The 24,376-nt window shown below is 37.6% G+C and overlaps 1 protein-coding gene across 4 annotated transcripts in view; it reads right to left on the bottom strand.

Moving 5' to 3' along the window:
• The window catches only part of MAGI3 (membrane associated guanylate kinase, WW and PDZ domain containing 3), a 224,895-nt gene that overhangs the window by 28,299 nt on the left and 172,220 nt on the right, over positions 1-24,376 (bottom strand). For all 4 annotated transcript variants that reach the window (XM_044002595.1, XM_044002597.1, XM_044002594.1 and 1 more), the window contains exons 10-15: positions 20,173-20,781; positions 18,534-18,565; positions 15,721-15,877; positions 12,299-12,390; positions 10,091-10,283; positions 6,204-6,389 (exon numbers count right to left, since the gene is read on the bottom strand). In XM_044002595.1, coding sequence (XP_043858530.1) covers positions 6,204-6,389; positions 10,091-10,283; positions 12,299-12,390; positions 15,721-15,877; positions 18,534-18,565; positions 20,173-20,781 — 1,269 coding nt within the window. The remainder of the gene's footprint in view (positions 1-6,203; positions 6,390-10,090; positions 10,284-12,298; positions 12,391-15,720; positions 15,878-18,533; positions 18,566-20,172; positions 20,782-24,376) is intronic.

The raw sequence follows: 24,376 nt of genomic DNA, 5'->3' as shown, positions 1-24,376 counted from the left end.
AAAAAAGGTTTTATTTATCAAGTGGAACTGGCACTGTTTTGAAATGAACTTGAGATTCCAAAAGGGAGCACATCCCACACATGGCAGAGACTCACTCAGACATGGAGAAGCTCACTCTTAGTGGATGGAAAAATGATGACAAAGCACAGGGAACTGAGAACGAACAGTCAGAAAGGCAAGAGACAGCGGCGTCATAGAAGTCAAGAGGATGAGAGAATAATCAGGAGAAGGGAATACCTTTCAGTGGCAAAACCTGCAGAGAGGTTAAGTAGAACATAGATAGAGAAAAAGCCACTGTACCTAGCAGTTAAGAGATGATTGATAACACTCGAGAAAGCAATTCCAGAAATGTGGTGGGGTTGGAAGCCAGATAGTAAGAAATTGAGAAGAGAGTAGGGGGCAAAGAAATGGAGGCAATCAATGAGTGTTTGTTGTTGTTTCTCAAATGATCACACTTAATATCTTAGGGAGTAGACAATTTAAACCAGAATTCAGTAGAAAATAAGTCAGTTTGTTAAATAAAAATATTTCATTATCAATTAGTCATAAATTCAAAAAAATACACGCCAAAGTCACAAGAAATATTACTCTATTACTATTAAGTATAACCTATCTTTAGCAAAAACATGGTCCTACTTCCTAGGAAAATAAAGTGTTTCATCAAATTCAGAAACATCCACGCAAAATTGGCCTTTCCCAACAAGGTAAAATGTAGTTAAGATAATGCATTACAATTCTGCTGCTTTCTATTTGTAGGTATAACAAAAAGTGTCAATATTAAAAAAATAATTAAAAAATTAATATCCAAAGACCTGAGTTTGTCCCAGAGGATACATGGAAAATTTACAGGACAGTCTTACTGTGCTTGGCTGTTCCACTAAGTTCAAAGACAGATTTACCATCCAGTTGACATAAACAAAGCAGTACACATAGTACAATGGAGAGAACACTAGATTTGATGAAGATCAAGTTCAAATTCCACTTATGTTATTATCTTTATGGCCTTGGTCTAGTTACTTAACTAACTTAGTGTCCTCATCTATGAAATGAGGCATTTACAGTCTCTTTTTTTATTTTAAGTGAGGCAGAGTTAAGTGACTTGCTGAGGATAACATGACTAGTAAATGTCTGAGGCTGGATTTGAATTCAGGTTCTCCTTACTCCAGGGCCAGTAATCTATCCGCTTGGCCACCTAGACACCCTTAAAATGAGGCATGTAGAAAAGATGGCATCTAAAGTTCCAGTGAGCTCTTAAGAGTCTCACTCATTTCTGGCCTGAATCTGTTTTGGAGTTAACTTCTCAGCTTCCTTCTGGGCTCTTTATATTTTTCTTTAGACAAAGGATCTCTCTTTTGCAATAGTTTTAAATGTCTCTTTAAAAAAATTAGTTTTACAACTAACACATTATTGGTGGAGCTGTGAACTGATCCAACCATTCTGGAGAGCAATTTGGAACTATGCCCAAAGGGCTATAAAGCTGTGCATACCCTTTGACCTAGTAATACCACTATTAGGTCTTTTTCCCAAAGAGATCATAAAAAAGGGAAAAGGACCCACATGCACAAAAATATTTACAGCTGCTCTTTTTGTGGTGGCAAGGAATTGGAAATCGAGGGGATGTCTATCAATTGGGGGAATGGCTGAACAAGTGGTATGTGAATGTAATGGAATACTATTGTGCTGTAAGAAACGATTTCAGAGAAACCTGGAAGGACTTACATGAACTGATGCTGAGTGAGATCAACAGAACCAGCAGAACATTGTACACAGTATCAACAACATTGTGTGTTGATCAACTGTGATAGACTTGACTCTTCTCAGCAATACAATGGTCCAAGATAGTTCCAAGGGACTCATGATGGAAAATACTTTCCAAATCCAGAAAAAAAGAACTGTAGAATCTAGATGCAGATTGAACCATACTATTTCTACTTTTTTTTTTTTGAGGTTTTCCCCTTTTGCTCTGATTCTTCTTTCACAGCATGACTAATGCAGAAATATGTTTAATGTGATTATACATATATAACCTATATCAGATTGCTTGCTGTTTTGGGGAGGGAAGGAGAAAAATTTGAAACTAGAAAACTTAGGAAAACAAATGTTGAAAACTATCTCTACATGTAACTAGAAAATAATAAAATACTTTTATGATATAAAAATAATTTATTAAAGAAAAAAATTAGTTTTATAAAACTAGACTGAAAGCACACAGTGAAAGAGTAGCACCATACCTCTGAGGTGCTAGAAAAATGTGCATGGTAAACAAAAAGGACTGAGACATTTAATCTTTTTTTTTTTGGTGGGGCAATGAGGGTTAAGTGACTTGCCTAGAGTCACACAGCTAGTAAGTGTCAAGTGTCTGAGGCCAGATTTGAACTCAGGTACTCTTGAATCCAGGGCCGGTGCTTTATCCACTGCGTCACCTAGCTGCCCCCTGAGACATTTAATCTTTTTTTTTTTTTAATTTTTAGTGAGGCAATTGGGGTTAAGTGACTTTCCCAGGGTCACACAGCTAGTAAGTGTTAAGTGTCTGAGGCTGGATTTGAACTCAGGTACTCCTGACTCCAGGGCCGGTGCTCTATCCACTGCACCACCCAGCTGCCCCGACATTTAATCTTAAATGAAAGCCTAACCACTCTGTTCACCTAGCACTGTTTATACGATATGAATTCGGGAGCCAGGACACTGGCTCAACATTCTTGACCTCGAAAAACAAAAGAACTAGTCATATTCACCCTCCTGCCATCTGCAACAGCACTAAGGCTGCTGGATTCACATTTATTTCTTGAGTCAAGGAAGAAGGCTGTTGGCCAAGCTGCCTGAATGTGTAAAATACCACCAGAAACAAATTTTTTAATGTTAAAATGTTAGATCACAAGGTTTTGGAGGCTTTGGGAGAAGCCATGACTTTTTCCCACGAACATTTATAAAGGGTATAGGCTGAATGTTTTTTATGCTTTATAGTAATGATAATTATTTTCTGGACTAAATCTTTTCTGGCTTATTTAAATATACCTATACTCATATTTCCTTCTCCCAGGATAATCTCATCATTTCTTTTTTTTTTTGGTGAGGCAATTGGAGTTAAGTGACTTGTCCAGGGTCACACAGCCAGTAAGTGTTAAGTGTCTGAGACTGGATTTGAACTCAGGTCCTCCTGACTCCAGGGCTGGTGCTCTATCCACTGTGCCATCTAGCTGCCCCTAAGCTCATCACTTCTAATCTCCCATCATGCTGCTAACTCAAGCCTTGATTGATATCACCTCCCTCAGCCTCTTCTCCCCATGATTGGAGGGTGGGAGGACAGAGTACTAAGCTCTTTCCAATGTCTTTCTTTACAGAATGCACAAACTGGACACTGAGCTCAGTCCACTTTACATCTACTACTCTGCCTGGTTTCAAGTCCATGGAACAAGATGCCCTGAGCAGGGTTCCCCTCGGTCTCCCTGCACTCGCCCCTCCATTGCTGTGCCTCTTCCTGTATATTGTCTCCCCCTTTCAGAGAGGCAATAAGCTCCTAGAGGGCAGGGACGATCTTTCTTTTTAATCATTGCCTGATATATAGTAGAAAATTAATACATGTTTAGCGGATTGGACTGGAAACCTCTCTGTGAGGAGGTAATATCTAACATCAAAATGACCACCATCTACCCACAGTAGATATCATTTGGGGAAGGGTGCTTGCAGAGTTTGACTGTGGATGAGATTTATCAACTAGCATTTCATTGAAGTTATCAACTCATATTTTATACCATAACTAGAAATCTCGAGTACTTTATAAAATTCATCAACAACCTGAGACTAATTTACTATTCAGGCTGATAATTAATGAGCTGCAAACACTCATTTCCTACTGAACATTAACTGCTGCTTCAATTTTACATTTTAATTGAGTTTTCTTTCCCACCTCGTTACTCAAGAATTTGCATTTATGTACTTTCAGAGTTTCTTAAAAGCATAAGTACATCTCAAAGGGAAGGGGCAAAGAATTCATCTTTTTGCTAGCTAAAATGTAACATTTAAAGTATGTCTACAAACTAGCTTCTTAAAAAATTTTAATGTTTAAATCATTTATAATGCAATTTACTAGATCCTAATTGTCTTCCTCTTCCCCTTCAGTACTGGTTAAGTTCTATCTTCAATAACTGACTCTATCTTAATAGAAAGAGATTTAGGAAATTAAGAATCCTTATAATCTCTCACGAGCTCATAGACCAGGACATCATAGATTACTCTATAGTGTTAGAGTTAAAATATGACTATTCATTATTATTATTATTTTTTTTTAAATCTTAATCTACAATGATACATGAAATCCACTTAAAAGCTTCTCTTCCATTTTTCTGGTGCATGCCACATAATGATCTTCACTACATCATTGATGGTTACAGTTCCAAGTGTTGCCATAGCAACTGCTTTTGGAAAATGGAAGTCAGTAAGCACTGACTGTGTAGTATGCTAATAATTCATCTATGCTGTGGTATCTTCTTCCATCATACACTTACATTAATTTTAGAAATGTTTTCTTAAAATAGTTTGGCTTACAATTCTTTTCTGAAAGTGTTCTTTCCCTAGTAAGGTATTAATTTAAATATATCTTGGTATCCAGCAGAAAAATCAGACTCACTGGCATGGAGAACATTATGTTAACAAAGTTTTTTGTTTGTTTTTTAATCATAGTGTTAATTTGAATTTATACCTACATTCCTCTTAGTTTTATCATATTTAAGATAATCACTTTTTCTTTTTTTTGCAGGGCAATGGAGGTTAAGTGACTTGCCCAGGGTCGCACAGCTAGTAAGTGTCAAGTGTCTGGGGCCGGATTTGAACTCAGGTACTCCTGAATCCAGGGCTAGTGCTTTATCCACTGCGCCACCTAGCCGCCCCAGATAATCACTTTTGACATCAAAATAAATCATGGATTTCTTATATACTAATAGCTCTGAATTATGAAGATGTTAGGAATGTCAATGGGAGAGTATGGGGAAGTAATCTTTTCCTTTTCTGAGAGACTCTATAACTATTTTTAAAATTTCTCAGAAGAGATTATTCTGCCAAAATGGGCTAGTGATGTTTATTCATATATTCAGAATAGACAAATTTATAAAGATTTTCACTAAAATTTACTTTTGAACAGAACATGTATTTAAAGGAGAAATGTCTTTCATTCTTCAGCAAAGGCATTAAATATCATAAATATATCATTTTTTTAAAAGTGAGGCAATTGGGGCTAAGTGACTTGCCTAGGGTCACACAGCTAGTAAGTGTTAAATGTCTGAGGTTGGATTTGAACTCAGGTCCTCCTGACTCCAAGGCCTGTGCTCTATCCACTGCGCCACCTAGCTGCCCTATCATTTACTTTTATTTTTTTTAGTGAGGCAATTGGGGTTAAGTGACTTGCCCAGGGTCACACAGCTAGTAAGTGTTAAGTGTCTGAGGCTGGATTTGAACTCAGGTACTCCTGACTCCAGGGCCAGTGCTCTATCCACTGTGCCACCTAGCTGCCCCTACTATCATTTACTTTTGTTTTTGTTTTTGTTTTTGTGGGGCAATGGGGCTTAAGTGACTTGACCAAGGTCACACAGCTAGTAAGTGTCAAGTGTCTGAGGCCGGAGTTGAACTCAGGAACTTCTGAATCCAGGGCCAGTGCTTTATCCACTGCGCCACCTAGCTGCCCCTATCATTTACTTTTAAATGACATGGAAGAGACATTTCTTTCATGATATTCTGGGATTGGGATTTCTTTTATCTAGGTTTGTTCTCCAACTGCTATCAGCATTGGTACTTCATTCATGTCCTCAGAGAGAGTTCTTATTGTAAATTTGGAGTCTCTGTCCTTTCATTTTTTTTCCCACATATTATGCTTTTCATTGAATCCAGTAAGCCAGGATTCTGAGATATTCTGTGCTATGGTGGCATAATCTTGATGTAGATTGAGCCATTAATTGGTATTTCCTTGAGGTTGTGAAGAGGAAATAAAGGAACCAATCTGGGCTTTCCAGTACTCTGAAACCTCAAAGAAACTTCAGATTGATACAGGTTTTACAGTTTTCAAAATAAGGAAAATATTCAACATTTTCTGGAAGAGTAAGGAAAAAAATTATAAATAGAATAAATCATAATTAATCTCACAAGGTCCAGTGGTAAACTCATAAACCAAGACAAGGGTAAAAATAGAGAAAAAGTTGTATAGGAGAACTTACCTCCAGGAGGTGGTTTGTTTTTGGAGGTAAGGATGACAAAGCCAAATCCTTCATTTTCTTTACGCTGCAAGACAACATCATATGCCTCCTGAGGAGGCCTAGTTGTGCCTTCTGCCCGGTTCATTCGGGGAGATCCATTCTGCGTTGAAATGAAGGTCTGTGAATCATCTTCTTCAGGTTGCTTCTCTATAACAAACATTGTTAATTCTGACATGATGAGAAGGCAATACAGCTGAGTGTAAAACGTGGTTTCCTATAACAAATACTATATAATGGGAATTCCCTCTGAGAGCTTTGTTAAACTAAGTACATAAGTTTGGAGTTTAATATCAAAGGGCTCTTTCAGTATAGGATTAGAAATAAACTAATAATAAGTTTATGTTAATAGATCCTCTGAAGTATACAACTGTACTTCAATTACCAAGAGGGAAGGAATATGAGAAGGATGGCCAGGGCAACAAGTTGGGATCATTTATTTGGCTGAACAGAAGTCCATGCAAACATTGTAGACTACCAACCTATAATTCATGTTTTTGGGAGAGAAAGCTATCTTGCACGCTATTTCAAAGTCTAGGATTTAGTGTACATAGTCAAGTGTGTCTAAATTAATCTGTTTGCAGTATCCAGTGGAAGCTAGACCTGTGATTCCACTGGTGAAGGTAACTTCCAAGTGAAGAAGACAGTGAAGGTTGGGGACAAAGAAATAAATGTGGACAAAAAGTACAATAGAGGGGGCAGCTAGATGGCGCAGTGGTTAAAGCGCTGGCCCTGGATTCAGGAGTACCTGAGTTCAAATCCAGCCTCAGACACTTAACACTTACTAGCTGTGTGACCCTGGGCAAGTCACTTAACCCCCATTGCCCCACAAAAACAAAAAAAAAAAACCAAAAAAACAAACAAACAAACAAAAGTACAATAGAGAGGCAGAAGAAACCGCGCTTTACTTAGGAGGCTGGATAAGAAGAGAAGACCACCCAGAGGAAGAAGTACTCCAAGGAAACTTCTCTCGAAGGTATGATAAAGTCCACAGGAGAGAGCAAGTGAGAGACTGCCCAAAAGGGGTCAGAGCAAGAAAAGAAGGGTAGTAGTGAATGATGACTTCCTTGTTCAAGTAGATCTAGGAATCGTCATAAGTATGTCTGTTGTCTCCCCAAGGCATGTCTCTAAGATATAGAAGAGAACCCCCACCCCCCAAAAAAGCATAGGACACTTCTACTGATTCGCACAGACATAAATGTTACTACCAGAAGGAACCCAGAAAACAATGCCAAAGACTTGAGAGTCTTAGACAAGGAACTGAAGGCCAAAAGGGGCACAGGTGATGTTCTATTACAAATAAGAGATAAAAAAGAGAAAAACAGACTTAGGAAGGGGGCAGCTGTTTAAGAAGATGTTGAGGTGCTGAGAATGCCATCTGGATTTCTAGACCACTGCTTAAAACATAGAAAGGGTACTCAGGAAAAGCTCCTGTATTTGCCTAGTGTCTTGCAAATCCAAATCCAATCAAAATGGCTTTCAACTGCAAAGAAATGGATAGAAGGAAGAGTGTTTATCAATCAAGTTAAATGTAGAAGTTTACAGAAGACAAAATCCAAGACATGATGGAGGAGTAAAAGCAGCAAGATGAAACAAATGAAGGTCCTCATGGAAAGAGAGAAATTTGATCTTATAGGTATTACTGGAACCTGGGGGTGGGGATGGTTAAAGCTCATGAAGGGAACGTTCTTCTGGATGGACATAATTTGTTCAAAAGAAATAGGACAGAAAAAGGAGCAAGGCAGGGTAGCTTTACATGCTTTTGGTGCCTTTCTCTCCTTAAAAAAATGATCTTGTATTGATGTATATAATTAGTATTTATTTTGTATATCTTCTATGTGCATAGTGTATCTTCCTATAGAATGCATGCTTTTTTTTTTTGTGAAGCAATTGGGGTTAAGTGACTTGCCCAGGGTCACACAGCTAGTAAGTGTCAAGTGTCTGAGGCAAGATTTGAACTCAGGCCCTCCTGAATCCAGGGCTGGTGCTCTATTCACTGCACCACCTAGCTACCCCTGAATGTATGCTTTTTGAGAGAAAGCACTATTTTGTTTTATCTGTGTATCTGTAGCACCTAGCATAGTGTCCAACACAGAGTAGACATTTAGTACTGGATGACCACATCCAGTTGCCAAGAGCTGAGTTCAAATCTGTCTCAGACACTTCCTGACTGATCACTTAACTGATCTCACCTTTGTTTCCTCATCTATAAAATAGGGATAATGATCATACCTATCTTACCAGGTTGTTGAAAAGATACAATGAGATAATATATGTAAAATGCTTTGGAAACCACAAAATGCTATGTAAATAGTAGACTATGCTTACTTCTCATATTCTGATAATGAGGTTTTGAATTCACCTATTTTTATCTATTTCTTTCTCTTACAACAAGAGAGATATCACTGTTCTTTCATGTATGATTTTAAAATATTGAATGGTCTGGTTCATTTAAATTGAGAGTTGTTATATATTAATATGCATGCATAATAATTAAAAGTGGCCCAAAATGCACAATTTATATGTATGAATATTTGGTAGTCAAAATCATAATTAAAAAGACAGTGAGATCTCTTGCTAAGAGAGAAGAAGATATAGAAAATTAAAAAGTAGGGGAATTAAAAACTCCATTATCAAAATATGATAAGCCAAATTAAGGGATTAATAGGGACCTAAACTTCTTCTTAAATAAATTAGAAAAGATAAATAAATTAGAATGAAAAGACTATTCATATATACGTAGATGTATGTCCACATGTGTGTGTATGCAGGTGTATATGTGTGTACATAAAATTATTATACTTGTGCATGTGTACACATACACAAAGGCAGCATAGTGCAGTAAAGGACCGCACTTAGAACTAGGAAGATCTCAGTTAATGTCCCATCTCTGACATATACAATTATGTTATCTTAACCTCTTACTGATCCCCAGGACACTCCCCACAATTGTAAATTTTAGATGAATTGCCTATCTTTTGTGGTAGATTGTGTTTCCCACAGTGACAAACTCACACAGTTCTCAACACACACATAAACCAACCTCATCAACTGAACATTTTTGCTGTGCCAGGCACAGAGGATGCAAAACCAAAATGAAACCATTCCAGCCCTAAAGGTGGTTATATTCCACACACCAACATATATGTGTAATACAATACCACAAATACACATGTACATATACCCCCCCTCTCTCAAAGTGTGTGTGTGTGTGTGTGTGTGCATACGATAAATGCCAATTCATTACAAGATGATTTGGAAGGAGTTAGCCCATGAAAGGCCTTGTGTAGGTGTGGCAATGTAGCTGGCCTTTGAAGGAAAGCAGGTTTCTCAGAGGCAGAGCTGAGCAGGGGGTGCACTCCAGGTCTCTCCTGCACAAAAGCATGGAGAGAGAAGATGGAACATCATGTGTAAGAACCGCCAAAAGACCAGAGTGGCTGCAGTGAAGACCATATACAGGGGAACCAGGCACAATAAAGCTGGAAAGGTTGGCTGGAACTGTGTCAATGAGATCACAAATTCTCGAGGCAGTACAATACAGGCACACAAGTCAGAAGTATTTCTGCTGTCAGAATCAAGAATAAAATTCAAGCAGAAAGAGTATACGGGTATATTTTAAGGTTAGCACATGGAAGAACTCCCAACTAGAAGGCAGCAAATGAAATTAGGCGAGTGGAAAACACAGGTAAGCAATACTGTGCAGTTGTCTGCAACACAGAAGCCTGAAAGAGTTACACATGGAAAGCACTGTTATGTGACGTGATACAAATATGAGAGAACCTCAGGCACAACATGTAAAGCGCCTGGTTTAGCACACTTGGTTGATTACTACCACCATGAGAGTGACGTACCCCCATAGAAGATCTTTCTCCTAACAGTAAGCAACACGTGGCCATTTCGAGCAGCAGTTGTCATTAGGTCCAAAACTTGTTTGTGTGATTTTCCTTTAACTGGAATCCCATCAATGCACATGAGTTCATCAGCAGCACGCAGCCGACCATCTTTCTCAGCTGCTCCCAGGGGGATGATAGCTCCAATGTATATCTGATGAAACAAAAATCTGTGGTAGGTCTAAAAAAATCTTCTTAGAGCAGTGTCAAATTTTCAATAAAAGTGAATATTAGGCAAACTGTAAAATGCTTTTTTAAATCCAGGGAAGAAAAGCTGTCCCATTTCAGGAGTCATCAATCTTGAAAATAATGCCTCTTAGCATCTTGGTCATTGACAGACTGTTATCTAAATGAGAGGAGCTCCCCAACACCTTTCTCCTTGACTTTCAGCCAATACTTAGGGCTGAGGACAAAGAGGGTAGTCTGCTTAACCAGAGGAGCTGCTCCATACACCCAGCAAACATACTCCTAGGTAACAGCTGTTTGGAACAAAATCTCTGCTTGCTACCGACAGAACATTGTCTCTCTATGGTGAGGAGGGCACTGGGATGAATCTTTCTCTACCCATGTGCAGATGGTTGCCATAGCAAGCTCACTGTTTACTATTATAAAACGTTTGTTGAGGAAAAAGAACAAATGGTTATCTTTCATCTAATAAGAATCATTAAATTTTTTTTTCATTAAAATGTAGCAAAATAGCTTGTGGTTGGCTTCTTTAATTTTTTTTTTTTTACTATTAACTAGAAAATAACCAAAAAACCCAAATATTCCCAAATGGGTGCTTGGCTTATACAGCTGGCCAGGTCTATTAAGTCAGTTATAAACTAGGTTCTAATAAACAGATTTCTTTGGATGTTTGGCTAATGTTTGTGTTGTTGAGTCTTCACGTTAGAAAAAAGAACAAGGATGTCTCTACAGGTTGTCTGAATTGAATTTTTAAAAAATGCTCTGGCAGGGGCAGCTAGGTGGCGCAGTGGATAGAGCACCGGCCCTGGAATCAGGAGTACCTGAGTTCAAATCTGGCCTCAGACACTTAACACTTACTAGCTGTGTGACCCTGGGCAAGTCACTTAACCCCCATTGCCTGCAAAAATTTTAAAAAAATTTAAAAAAATGCTCTGGCAAACAATAGGAACCTTAGTACACTGAAATTATCTAAACAGCAAGAGTGAGGTATATCTTGATAAAAAATTCTCATGTCTGACCACTGTCCTTTAGGCATTCAAACTTTACTTGCCTGATAGGATGGCGAAAATTTTTGTCAATATGATGAATAAGCACACATGTATGCCATCAAAAGCCCTTTTCATAGCTATGGAAGATATTTTCTCATTTTATTTTTTTAAAGTGGCATTATGGCCTACCCATGGCAGATTCACCCAAACGTTAATGTATAACAGGCTTTCATTTGTGATACTGTACAAAAAGATTGTATGCATTTAGATTTTACAAAACACAACTCATTGTGTGATGCTTATACTATTAAAAGGTAATGTTTGGGTTTTGTTTTAAATTTATCAATTTTTTTCCCCTCTAAAAATAAGTGTCAACAGAATCACACATAAGCAAAATCTCTAAGTTGACTGATTTGTCTACTTGAAATACAACCTTTGTATCTACTGCAAAAAAAAAAAAAGTCTCAATGATCTTGTATTTCTCTAGCTGTGTAGGTTTCCATATAAAATCACACGCAGAATAGTACTGAGCATTTACCAGTGTTTTTAATGCCAACCCATTGTTAAATGGTACAATATTCAAAAGTATATGACAGCTCTTTATGGATCAGTCAGAGAATAAATATAGCAAATAGGATCTGGAATTGTAGGTTTCCCAGGAAAAGAGACTAATAATTTGTTTAGAAAAAAAAGGTAAAAAGAACCCAAACAAAGTAATGGAGGAGGGTAACTAATCACACAGGATTGGAATTTTATGAAGTTGAGGGATGATTACTCAATTTTTAGTTCGTGTTTACTAAGAGATCAAGAAAGGAGGCAATAACTCCTATCCAAATAATTCTTGAAGGAGCATGGGGGCATGAATAGAAACCAAGCCCATATATTTATTAATCAAAATATTAAAGAGAAAAAAAAGGGGATTTAAAATAATCATGGGAGGGCACAAACAATCCAGATATACCATACATTTCCAAATTCCAAGTAAATAACTTACAGACTGATCAGGTCCATCCCCTCCTAGAACCCTAAAGCCAAATCCCGATTCCTGTTTTCGAAGGAAAACATCTAAATCCTTGGTGTTTGGAGCTAAGTGAAAAAAGAAAAATTGGAATTTTACCTTTATTTCTTGATGAAAATACAACAAAATGACTAACAGTCAGCATTTAGTTAGCTAATATTTTATAATCCTGCAGTAAAATTATAAACTTGAAGCTTCTAAGTATGTATCAGAGTTCAAGCTTGAACACAAACACATTAAGAAAAATGTAAACTACTAAGCTCTGTTGCAGAAATTCTGAACATAGTGTTCTATTCCTAATAAGTGCTTATTCTACCCATATGTCTACCTGGTAGCAAGTTAACATTAAATTCTAATAATTCCAGTTAGTACAACAATACTTGATTCATCATATTTGCTATGTGGCAGAAAAATAAAATATGAATTTGATAGTCAGGCAAGGTATTTCAGAGTCTAGGAAATGACAGAAAATTCAGTAGACCCATTTAAACTGATGCCTGTCTCAAAGTACACAGGAATACATCTCTCAATAAACATTTGAAGGATTTCACAAGTTTATTTTTTAAATAATAAAAAATATATACTATTGCTATTAGTACAAACATCATTTATATTACACTTTAAGGCTTACATTAACCAGGTCAACATAAAAATACCAGACAGTTTACTTTACTCTATGTGTAAAATTTATCTTTGGTCTGGAATTTGGCTGGAAAAATACTGATGCCCTTTTTATTCTTTCATCTTTTCCGCAAACATTTACTATTAAGGCATCTAATTTGTGCCAGATTCTAAGGATTATGGATGAGAAACCAAAAACACTACCATCCCTGACCTCAAGGAGCTTACATACTATTAAGGGAAACAACATGGACACTGATGAACAAATGCACAATTTATATAATACAATGGAAGGGATCTGAGGGCAGGAGAGAGGGCATTAGGAACCATGGGTATCAAAAAGGCCTCCTGTAGGAAGTAATCCATGAAGGAAGCTGAGGACTCCAAGAGGCAAGCCTGAGGAGGTTGTGAATTCTAGGGATGGGGAGACAGCCTTTGCAGAGACAAGGAGAAGCAAACAGCATATAGACCCATGTGGTAGCAGTATAAAGTATCTACGTAAATGGAAGTAATATGCAATGAGCATATTACTGTGAAGTGTTTTAAATGTCAATCCAAGAAGTTTGTTTTATCCAGAGGCAATAGGGAGTGGTTGAAGCTTCTTAAGCAATGGAATGACATGGTCAGACCTGTATTTTAGGAATATCTGCTTTGTGGAAAATAGAATAAGAAGAATGAGAGTGAGGCAGAGAAAAAGGGGAGAGAAACTCTCAAACTCTCTCCCTATATATTTAAATATGAGATAACATTTCAGTAAAGTGTTTATGATAAGTTCCAGGAAATGTTCTTTAGAAGACTCTTCATTCTTTAGAACTTCTTTCAATCTTTAGAAGCAAAGTTTTAGTTGGATTTATGAAAATAACAATTACATTCCAAATCACATATATGCTTAAAGAAAACGTGAGTAATCTCACACACTCAGTAATGCCTTGAATGCTGTGGAATTAAGTCACATTTTTCTACCACAAAGAGAGGGGTTGCCTGGACAAGTTTAGTTCACGAGGCATAAGAAGCAATTACAAAGACTGTCTTGGGAAACAAGGTCTTTATTATGAACATATAATGAGCCTTTTGTTCACCTGCAGACACTGTGCTTTTTGGCATTCTGGTCTTAGGGGTAACTGTTAATCCTTCATTTGCTTCATGGTCAGCTCACATTAGGAGAAAAAAATTGCTTATTACTTCTGGTAAGACTTCATCAAAAAGTGACTAAATAGAATTCTAGAATGTTAGAGCTATAAGAACTGGTTTGATTCCACAAACATTTAGTGTGCAATGCCCTGAGGAGTTCACAATCTAGTAGGTGAGATAAATATCTACACAAATATGATACAATTTAGACTTTGAAAAATATGTAAGAGGGATGTCACATGCTCTGTCATCAGAAGATGGAGAAATGCCTTCTTGATGGAGAAGTAAACAAAAACTTCTTGGAAGAAGTAGTATTTGAACAGGGTTTTGAAAGGCAAGATGTCACCCACAGGAGATGGGAGGAAAGTGGAGAGATTGGCAGGTGCTGGGGAAGGAAAAGGAAACCAAGCTTTTGACCGGAATGGTAAGCTGGGGTCAGATCGGGCAAAGTTCTGAATGACAGGGGAATGTCAGAGAGAAGACAAATAAGACAGTAGGAACAAGGGAAGATTTTTCTTTAATGGAAAAAGAAGTTTTAAGTGCTTTGGTAGGCAGGGATATGATTGATGGAAAATAATCAGAGATAATTGGTGGAAAAGAGGGGATGGGATGAAGTACATGGTTAGAAGAATTAGCAATAGTCAGAACAGGAGTGAAGGAGAAGATTGGTATGAAAATGGAGACAAGTTCTAAAGGAAGAGGGGGAAGTAATAAGAAGAACTGAGGGAAACACTGGAGAGTTCTTGATACTCCCTTGAAGTGGAAGGTAAGGTCATTTGCTGAGAGTCTTGGAGGTGCAGATTGAGTTGGGATCTTCAGGAGAAGGTTCAAAATGAATGGGGCGGGGGGGGGGGGGGCCCGGCTAGGTGGCACAGTGGATAAAGCACCGGCCCTGGATTCAGGAGGACCTGAGTTCAAATCCGGCCTCAGACACTTGACACTTACTAGCTGTGTGACCCTGGGCAAGTCACTTAACCCCCATTGCCCCGCCAAAAAAAAAAAAAAAGAATATTTATTCAAAATGAATGGGAAGTGACAAAGGGAATAGATAGAAACAATGAGAGCATGGCTGAAGTTATTCATAGTAAGTAGGAGAAATCCACATCGAAGAGACGACTACAGAATATCCAGTCTAACCTAATTTTATGAACAAGGAAAGCAAACCCTAGGACACATGTAGCTTTAATCATTTTATTTAGACCATGCATCCACTTCTCATTGTCTTACAGGTGCCAAGCTAAAGGACTGTGGCTGTTTAAAGGAGAACAAAATTCCTCACATGCAGTACTTCCAAATATGGCAATAGATGCAGTATAGTAAAGAGGACAGTAGATCTGAAATCAGAAGACTTGGGCTGAAAGCCTGGCTCTGTAGTCTGATTTCTGCCTTGTGATCTTGGACAAAGGAGAGGGCTGGATGAGGTGACTTAGAGGGCGCCTTCCAGCTCTAACTCTCCATATTTCTGTGTTTAATGCTTCTAAGGGGCAAATAAGGAGGCCTCAAAATTATCTTCCTTCTTAAAAGTAACAAAAACATCCTTGAATTTGCAGTTGGAAAAGAAAACGATTCCTAAGAATGAACAAAACACCTTATGACATCCACGCTCACTTGGTTCTACGCTATCCTGAGAAATTTTGGGAACTTACGTTTATCTTCATATATCGTCTTGGACTTCAGGTAGACCTCGGAAGGATCTAATTTGGGGGATCCTGACCTGATAATGCTGGGTGGAAAAGGCATCGGTTGAGGAACTGACTCATTGATGGCCTCCAAGCTTCCTGAATTCTCCTGTTTATCCGTCTTCTAAAATGGAAAAGCAAGTGCTTCTTAGTAATTGGTTCAAAATAATAAGAAAATAGATGATTTCATCACTTCATAAAAAAATTTGGCAAATAAAATACACAAGGTAGCTGGGTACGGATACATATTTATGTATATCCCTCAACACTAAGAAACTAAGGTGTTAAGAATTAATATATTTGATAGATTCAATATAGCAATATGTCTCTTGATAGTATTGGGCTAAGATGTATTTAACTGAAAGTAGAGAAAAATTAGACTTCATAAATGACAAAAAATGAAGAGTCTTAATGAGTCCTAGGTTCAAACAATAGCTTCTCTTTTTCCCCACCTTTAAACTGCTAGCTGATTTGGGGAAGAAAATAAATTGGGTAGATAGTAATGCTTCTTACATATAGAAAGGAGTTCTATGAAAGGGAGAAAAGAATGTGCCACATAATTTTTACTTTTTTTACCTGATTTAATTTCCAATGAAGATGTTCCCAACATATTCTTTCTAAGAACACTGAGTAGTAGCAAAGTCCTAACCCAAAATTAGGTTAAATAGATACTACTATGAAAACATACTCTAAAATCCAAACACTCTAGAGGGAAAGGCACTAAGCCAAGGAAAAAGAGTAGTTTATTTTGATTTTTTATTTGCAAAAAGTTAAATTCCAAATATTTTACAATATTAAGAAAAAAACAACAATTAGCTATAAAGAAAATGAAATGTTGTATCAGCCTCAAACAAATCCCAATCTACCCCCAAACCAACCAAACAACCAACTCAAAAATGTCAATAGTACATTTGTCCAAATTTATCAGCCAGGAATTAGACTCTTTTTCTAGATAATAAAAAATAATCACTACCAACTAGCATGAAGGAATAGTTCTTAGTGTAGGGATCACCAGTGTCTATCCCTACCAGCACTAGAGAACAATTCCATTTCCCCCCTCCTCCCTCCTCTCTTGCTGACCGGGGTCCTAGCCAGCCAATGGCAAAGGGAATAGAAACCTCAATGTGTTGTTAGCAGTAGCCATTAGCAAAAATTCCAGTACATCTTGATGAATTACATAAAATTGAGTCCATGAGAGACACCTAGGTGGGCTAGAGAATAAAGCTATTCTTCTTCTAATAACTTTGCTAAATACACTGACTCCTGAAAAGATTTATTTTAAACTGTGCTGGAGAGTTCCCTTGAATAACCCAGAGTTTCCGGCTATTGATGAACATCTTTGATGGACTGCTGATAATAACAAGATTACAAAGCATCGAGCTAAAACTAAAATAGGATTTCACACGTCGTAATTGCTTTTGTATTCAATGCTCATAATTCCTGGTGGTATTGGTATAAGAGACTGATAAATGATTAACAGTTTCTTGCAAAAGATATTATGGGTAGCCTTCTTTTGGTTCTCATCCTATATATGGGTCCTTTTGACAGGCTATTTAACTATTCAGATGTCTGATAAATAACACCGTCTCTAGACTCAATAGTTAGCTGAACATAAAGATAAACAACTAAGCTGTATGTTCTGAAAAAAAAAAAAACCCAACAAAACCCAGCCAAACAAGTTACTGGCTAGTACATAAGGCCGTACATGTTTTGGGTAGTTCAACAAATATATATTGTGCCTATTGTGTACATGTTATTATGGATTTAATGACAAAAATGAGCTCTTAAGGAGCCTCCATTCTATTAAGCAATCCAGTATGTTAAACAAGTAAGCAAACCTAAGAGGATCTGAGGCAGAAAGAGAGCACCAACAACTAGGGAGATCAGGAAAGGCTTTAAGGAGGAGGCAGCACCTGAGCTGAACCTTGAGGGGAGTGAGGGAGGCTAAGAGGTGGGAGATATATACTCCAGGTATTAGGGGACAGCCTGGGCAAAGGCTGGAGATAGGAGCTGGAATACAAAGTTTGGGTAATAGCAAGTGGGCCGCCAATGTGACTTACCAAAGAGTACACGAATGGGAGTGATGTAAACTAAACCTGGAAAGGCAGGTAGGAATCAGATTATGAAAGGGCTTTGTACCCTATAGGGGAATCTGGATTTTATGCTGGAGACCACAAGAAGTCACTGAAGATTTCTGAGCAGCAACAACATGGTCAGAACTGGAGTTTAGGAAAATCTGTAGCTGTGAGTAGGATACATTGGAGAGGGAGGAAACTGGAAAGAGGGAGACCAATTATGAGGTTATAGCAATACTCAAGAAGCCCTTCAGGTGCTGAGGGCCTGAGTAGAGAAAAGGGAGCAGATGTGAGAAGTTTTGTGGAGATAAACTGAAAAAGCTTGTCAAGTGAATGCAGAAGAGACGTGAGGAAAGATTCAAGAGTAACTTCAAAGTTATAAACCCGGGTAACTCCAAAGATGATGGTGCTTTCAACAGTATAAATAAGGAAGTCTAGAAGGAGGGCTGGATTCAGAGGGATATGGGACATGAAGCTCTTGAGATGCTGATGGGACAAAAAGTACCGGGTGGCAGTTCATATAGTTTTCTTTTACCATCTGCTGTAACATTTATTTAAAATCACTGGGAGCAGATTTTTTTGCTCCTTGTGCTGTTTCTAAAGAAGAGAAATTAATAAGATTCTGGGGCTAGTCCTGCTTTTCCAGTCTAAGATATATATGATTGCTAACTCTTTCCTACTGTTGCAAACATTTTACATACTCACCACTTTGGTAGATTTAGCTGGTGAAGGAGGACCTGGAGAAAACAATGAGCCACATTTTAAAACCAGATGAAATCTTAGGTCTGATATTCTTTAATCATGAAAACTGTCTAATGGAACAAAAGTAAATTTAGTAAGCTAGCTTTAATTTAGTGGAATACAAAGCTGAAAAACTAAGCATGCAGAGAAAAATGTTTAACTCAACCATGGCATAATGTACAGTGTGCCTGACTAGGCGTGAGGAAACCTCTTTTTGAATATTGTCTTTCACACGTCCTACCTGCATGATCACGGGGCAGTCACTTAACTCCTCAGAACCTTAGCTTCCCCATCTGTAAAATGGGGATAATAATGCTCATACTAGCTATATTACAGGGTTCAAAGGATGGCAGCTGTGAAGCTAGAAAGGAACTCAGAGGCCATCTCTTCATCATCCAAATGCACTATTTTGCCAGAGGCAACTGAGGCCAAGGGAGATTAAGAGACTTGCCAAAGATCACACAGGTGGAATTTGAAGCTGTCTCTGACTCCTGGGTCAGTGCTCTCTCTATTGTGCCATACAGTGCTTTGATAACCTGAAAGCAGTATTATGTATTTCAAAAAATCACCCAGAGAAGAAACCAAGCTCTTAAAAATATATAAAAATCCATATGAAAGGAAATATTCCCATGCACAAGATGGAGAAACAAGGTGCTAACAGAGCTGGAGCATGTGAGAATGTACAAGAGTTAAATTCTAATTTTTAACTGTTAGCCATCCATAGGCATGGACTCAATAAATCCCATTAAAGAGCAAGTTAGTAATTAGGGCTTAACATTTTTGGGGGCGAGGGGGCAGTTATAATGTCTGGTGCACTTCATGTTCCTTCCTGACCTTGGAAAAACAAGACTAGTGCTTTTCTCGCATGGGCACCGAAAGACTAAACCTCTACTTATGGAAGGCCACTAGAGCTTCAGAAAAAGTCTGTATTAGTAAAAGTTACTGTCACTGTAGATTCCACAAGAGACTCCTCAATATCACCTAATGCCTATAGAAATGCAAAGACTTTTGTTCTTTAAAAGCACCTTGGGTACATTAGTCACAGATGAGTCTCAAGGCTTTTAAAGGTCTTTCTACTATTACTTGTGTCTGTCAGCAGAAGAAATAGGATTACATGGGAAATCTTTTAAATGAAGAAGCATCTGTGATAAAGCATCTGATCATAAAAATCATATGTAATAGTTTAAAAATGGGTACTGACAGAGTTATTAATAAGTAGGAAGGGACAAGGACATGGACTGGACTTGGAATTTCTTTAGAAGAGAGAACTCTTCAGTTAGGAAATTCCCTCCACCAATGGCAAATCGGCACCTTCTGTCACTTATAGTCTTAGAGCAGCCTAAAGAACTGAAAGACTCACGAGGGTCACATGGCCAGACTGGGTCAGGGGCTGGCTCTCTCTCATCCTGCCACACTGTCTCAAATAATGGACAGGAAACTCACAAGAATTGCTCTCTCAGTGACTGAACAGAAACTTATAGAAAATGTTCACTAGTGAACAGACGGTCTGCTGGGAGAAGAAACATTCTGACATATAAGGAAAGACACTTAACAGACATAAACACAAAAACGAAACATTTTTCCACACTGCATCTTGACTCACCTCCTCTCAAGATGAGCAACGGCACATCTGCACCTACTGGAAACTGCTTTAGCACTTCTACTACCTGGAGGTGTGTTAAATTCTGCACGTTTTGGTGGTAAATCTCCTTAATAATATCTCCTTTTTGAAGGCCATGACACCACTGGCTGTCCAATATCATTTTTACCTTCTGCCCTGTTGGGCTATCAGCTATTGCAAACCCAAAACCTTTAGGACCTTTAATCAAAGGAATAGTCACTAGCTCTGCTTGAGAGCTGCCTGATGATGCCATTGATGCCCTTTGCTCATTTGAGTCCAAAGAAGGGCCATTGAGACGATCACCAGCCAGAATGTGACCTGGCTTCCCATTCTGGTCCAAGACCACTGTCCCTGATTTAAAATCCTGACTGCTTATGCACGTCTCTCCCTTGGTTACAGGTTGTCCATTGATGATGGGTGTGGCTGTAACAATATCGACAACAGGATCTTCGTTATCATCGGGAAGAGGATAGCCACGACACAAAGTCAGGTTCACATACTGGTTGACAGGGACCAACTGAAACATCTGGACAACATCTGCATGGGTGTGACCAAGGACACAGTTGCCATTTATGTCTACGATTACATCACCTAGTAAAACAAATGTATTAGAGTACATTAAAAACTAAGTTATCCCCATTTTAATACTATTTTAATTTAGGCACTACTATTTCTAATTACCAATTTATTAAGGTTAAATTCTGGGTCCTCAAGGGAAAGAAAGAATTCAGACAGATCCCTTTTTCCCTTTATTAATTTCGAAATGGGGGGGCAGCTAGATGGCACAGTGAATAAAGCACCGGCCCTGGAGTTCAAATCTGGCCTCAGACACTTGACACTTAATAGCTATGTGACCCTGGGCAAGTCACTTAACCTTATTGCCCCCACCAAAAAAAAAAAAAAAGAGTTGTTGAATTTCGAAATAAGTAGATTTCCAATAAAGAGGGGTTTCTTTACTTTTGTAAGCTTCTCTGAAGGGGCTGCTTTAAAGTCATGATAATGATACCTGAGATCCACATTATTAATGAATAATGGTGACCTAGGGTATGAGAATAATTGTTTTATTTCTTTATATAAATATTGTTATCTGAGTCATAGCCAAGCACCTGAAAAAGAATTATATACCCAGTAGGTCCTCTCTCTATATATACATACATACGTACATACATATATATACATGTGTGTATATATATATATGTTTAATAAATAAATGAATATATTATCTGCACAAAAGACTCTATGTATATTTAAAATTTTACTTACATATGAAAATGTATCTAGAAATTCACTGACCAGTATGGCTAGAACTGAGTATATCTGATTTTCAGAATGATTTATTATGTAAAGACTATGTTTTCCTTTAGTATGTTTTACCTTGAGGGTATGATTAAGAATTTTATTGCAAATCAATAATTAAATATTTAATAGAGCTTCACTCACTACACATAACGTGGGCTTCAAATGAAAAACAACATATAAATATTGGCAAAAGCAAGCACCATATTTTTTTTTAAAATAGGAGGAAAAGCCATCTAAATAAAATCTGACAAATTCAGAATTATTCTTGCAGTCCCTATCTGATACAGGTAAAAGCAGTTTGATTGCTAGATTCACTGGCCCTTCACATGCATCAGCTGGGATTCTTCTATGTAGACCTGATCTCTCTTATTTATTTTATGTGATCTCATTCATTTGCTTTTCCTCCTTAAATTTGAAGGTGATTATTTAAAAGGTTAGTCTCCTAATCAAGGGGCTCAAATTTGTTCTAGTTACATTTATGCTTTTTAAGGTCAACATGAACAGTCTTAAAACAAATGTCACTTCATGGAAATTTGGTTGTAATGACCTAATGAGAGGCAGAGAAACGGGACTACTTAGAAACAATGGTTGAGACTTATTGTTTTCCCCAGAATTTTCATGGGAGTACTTTAATGCTATGCCAGAATAGCTTGTACAGTTCAGAAAAATCTGAATCAATACTGTAACATTGTAGAAAGATGGTCAGTAGCTAATGGATTTGTTTTACAATCAAAAAATGAAAAGGGAAGACAAAGCTGAGACTTGAAAAAGTAATTTTGATTAGTCTCAACTTATATTTATGATGCAAATAGTTAAGACTATATGTTTATTTATGTTTACAAATTTTTCTATGAATTGCAGCTAAAATATACATAAAACAATCTCAACTGATGCATGATGAGGGCCAGTGAATCTAGTAATCAAACTGCTAACCTATATCAGACAAGGGGCTACAAGGAATAATTTTCAATTTGTCAGGTTTTATTTAGATGGCTTTTCTCCTGTTTAAAAAAATGTAGTGTTTTCTTTTGCCAATATTTAGAAATTATTTTTTTCTTGTCAATCCCATCAGTTCTTTGTTTTTGTTTTTTTTTGGCAGGGCAATGAGGGTTAAGTGACTTGCCCAGGGTTACATAGTGTCTGAGGCTGGATTTGAACTTAGGTCCTCCTGAATCCAGGGCTGGGGCTTTATCCACTGCGCCACCTAGCTGCCCCCAATCCTATCAGCTTTTTGAAATGGCACACTATGATCTGTAGATAATATTCTAATGCAACATTAACATACCTAAGTATAGCAAAAGAAGCCTATTAATAAAAAATCTAGTGCAATTACATTCACACTATATGTGAAACAGGGGCACCCATAAGAAAATTAGACCATCACAAGAAACAACTTCAACATTACATTAAAACTTTCAAAGAAAAATAAATCACTTTAAAAGGTCAAAATGCACTAATCCACTGTTGGTGGAGTTGTGAAAAAATCCAACCATTCAGGAGAGCAATTTGGAACTATACCCAAAGGTCTATAGAACTTGGCATACCCCTTGATCCAGCAATACCACTGCTAGATTTATATCCCAAAGAGAGCCCCCAAAAGATAAAATGACCTAATTATACAATAACATTTATAGCAGCTCTTTTTATGGTGGCTAAGAATTGGAAATCAAAGGAATGCCCATCAATTGGGGAATGGCTAAACAAACTGTGGTATATGATGGTGATGGAATTTTATTGTGCTATAAGAAATGACAAGCAGGATGATTTCAGAAAGGCCTGTATGAAATGAACAGTTACATTTATTGTGAAGTGAGCAGAACCAAGAGAACATTATACACAGAGACAGAAAAATTGTTTGATGAAGAACTGTGAATGACTTGACTATTATCATTCCCAAAGGACTATTGATAAAATATACTATCCACCTCCAAAGAAAGAACTGATATTGATGGAAGAGACTCAAGCATGCTATTTTTCATTTTTTTTCTTTTAATCAAGTTTTCTTGTACAAAATGGAAAAAAAGAAAGGTCAAAATGATGCTCCCACCCCCAACCCCAAGTCAAATAGCCCAAGTGACAAAGTCTAGACAAGGAATATGCAGTTTATCTCAGGCCTAAACATTAAGAACTGCAGAATTTTTGTGTTTCTAAAATAAAAGTTTCCATTTTAAAAATCTGTAATAAACTAATCAATCTGAGGAGACAGAAAAGTATGAAAATTGGTACTATAACACCTCAAGAATTACCATAAAGCAATTTGTGGCACATCAGTAATATCATAGAATCATAGATATTAGAGAAGAAAGGGGTCATAGAGATTCTCTAGTGTAATCGCCTCAGCACTGAGGTGGTGCGACAGTGGGCAAGACCTGGAGTTACAATGATCATGGCTCAAACAGTTCCACTCATATACACTAGGTGAATGCCTATGGACAAACTCTTGGAATTCCAGGCAATTCTTTGAGACTTTTTTTTTTGGGGGGGGGGGCAGGGCAATGAGGGTTAAGTGAGTTGCCCAGGGTCACACAGCTAGTAATTGTCAAGTGTCTGAAGTGGATTTGAACTCAGGTTCTCCTGAATCCAGGGCTGGTGCTTTATCCACTGCGCTACCTAGCTGCCCCTTTAAGCCTTTTAAGTTATAAACCAGTTGCAGTTCCCAAGGCTGATGAAATTACTGGTTCAGACGATAAAACATGGTTCATCATACAGTTAAATTCATCATCCCATTAAGAATGAAGAGTGGCGAATTTTTGACAACTCTCAAGATACATGAAAAATTGTATGAACAAAATTAGTTTATGACTGATCTATACAGTGATCTTTTTAACCACTCTCTGCTGGACAAATTAGGACAGCTCGGTGGCACAGGGGATAGAGGGCCAGGTCT

This window comes from Dromiciops gliroides, chromosome 4 (genome assembly GCF_019393635.1).
Source record: "Dromiciops gliroides isolate mDroGli1 chromosome 4, mDroGli1.pri, whole genome shotgun sequence".
Classification (NCBI taxonomy): Eukaryota; Metazoa; Chordata; class Mammalia; order Microbiotheria; family Microbiotheriidae; genus Dromiciops; species Dromiciops gliroides.
This window is presented reverse-complemented; position numbering and strand designations above follow the sequence as displayed.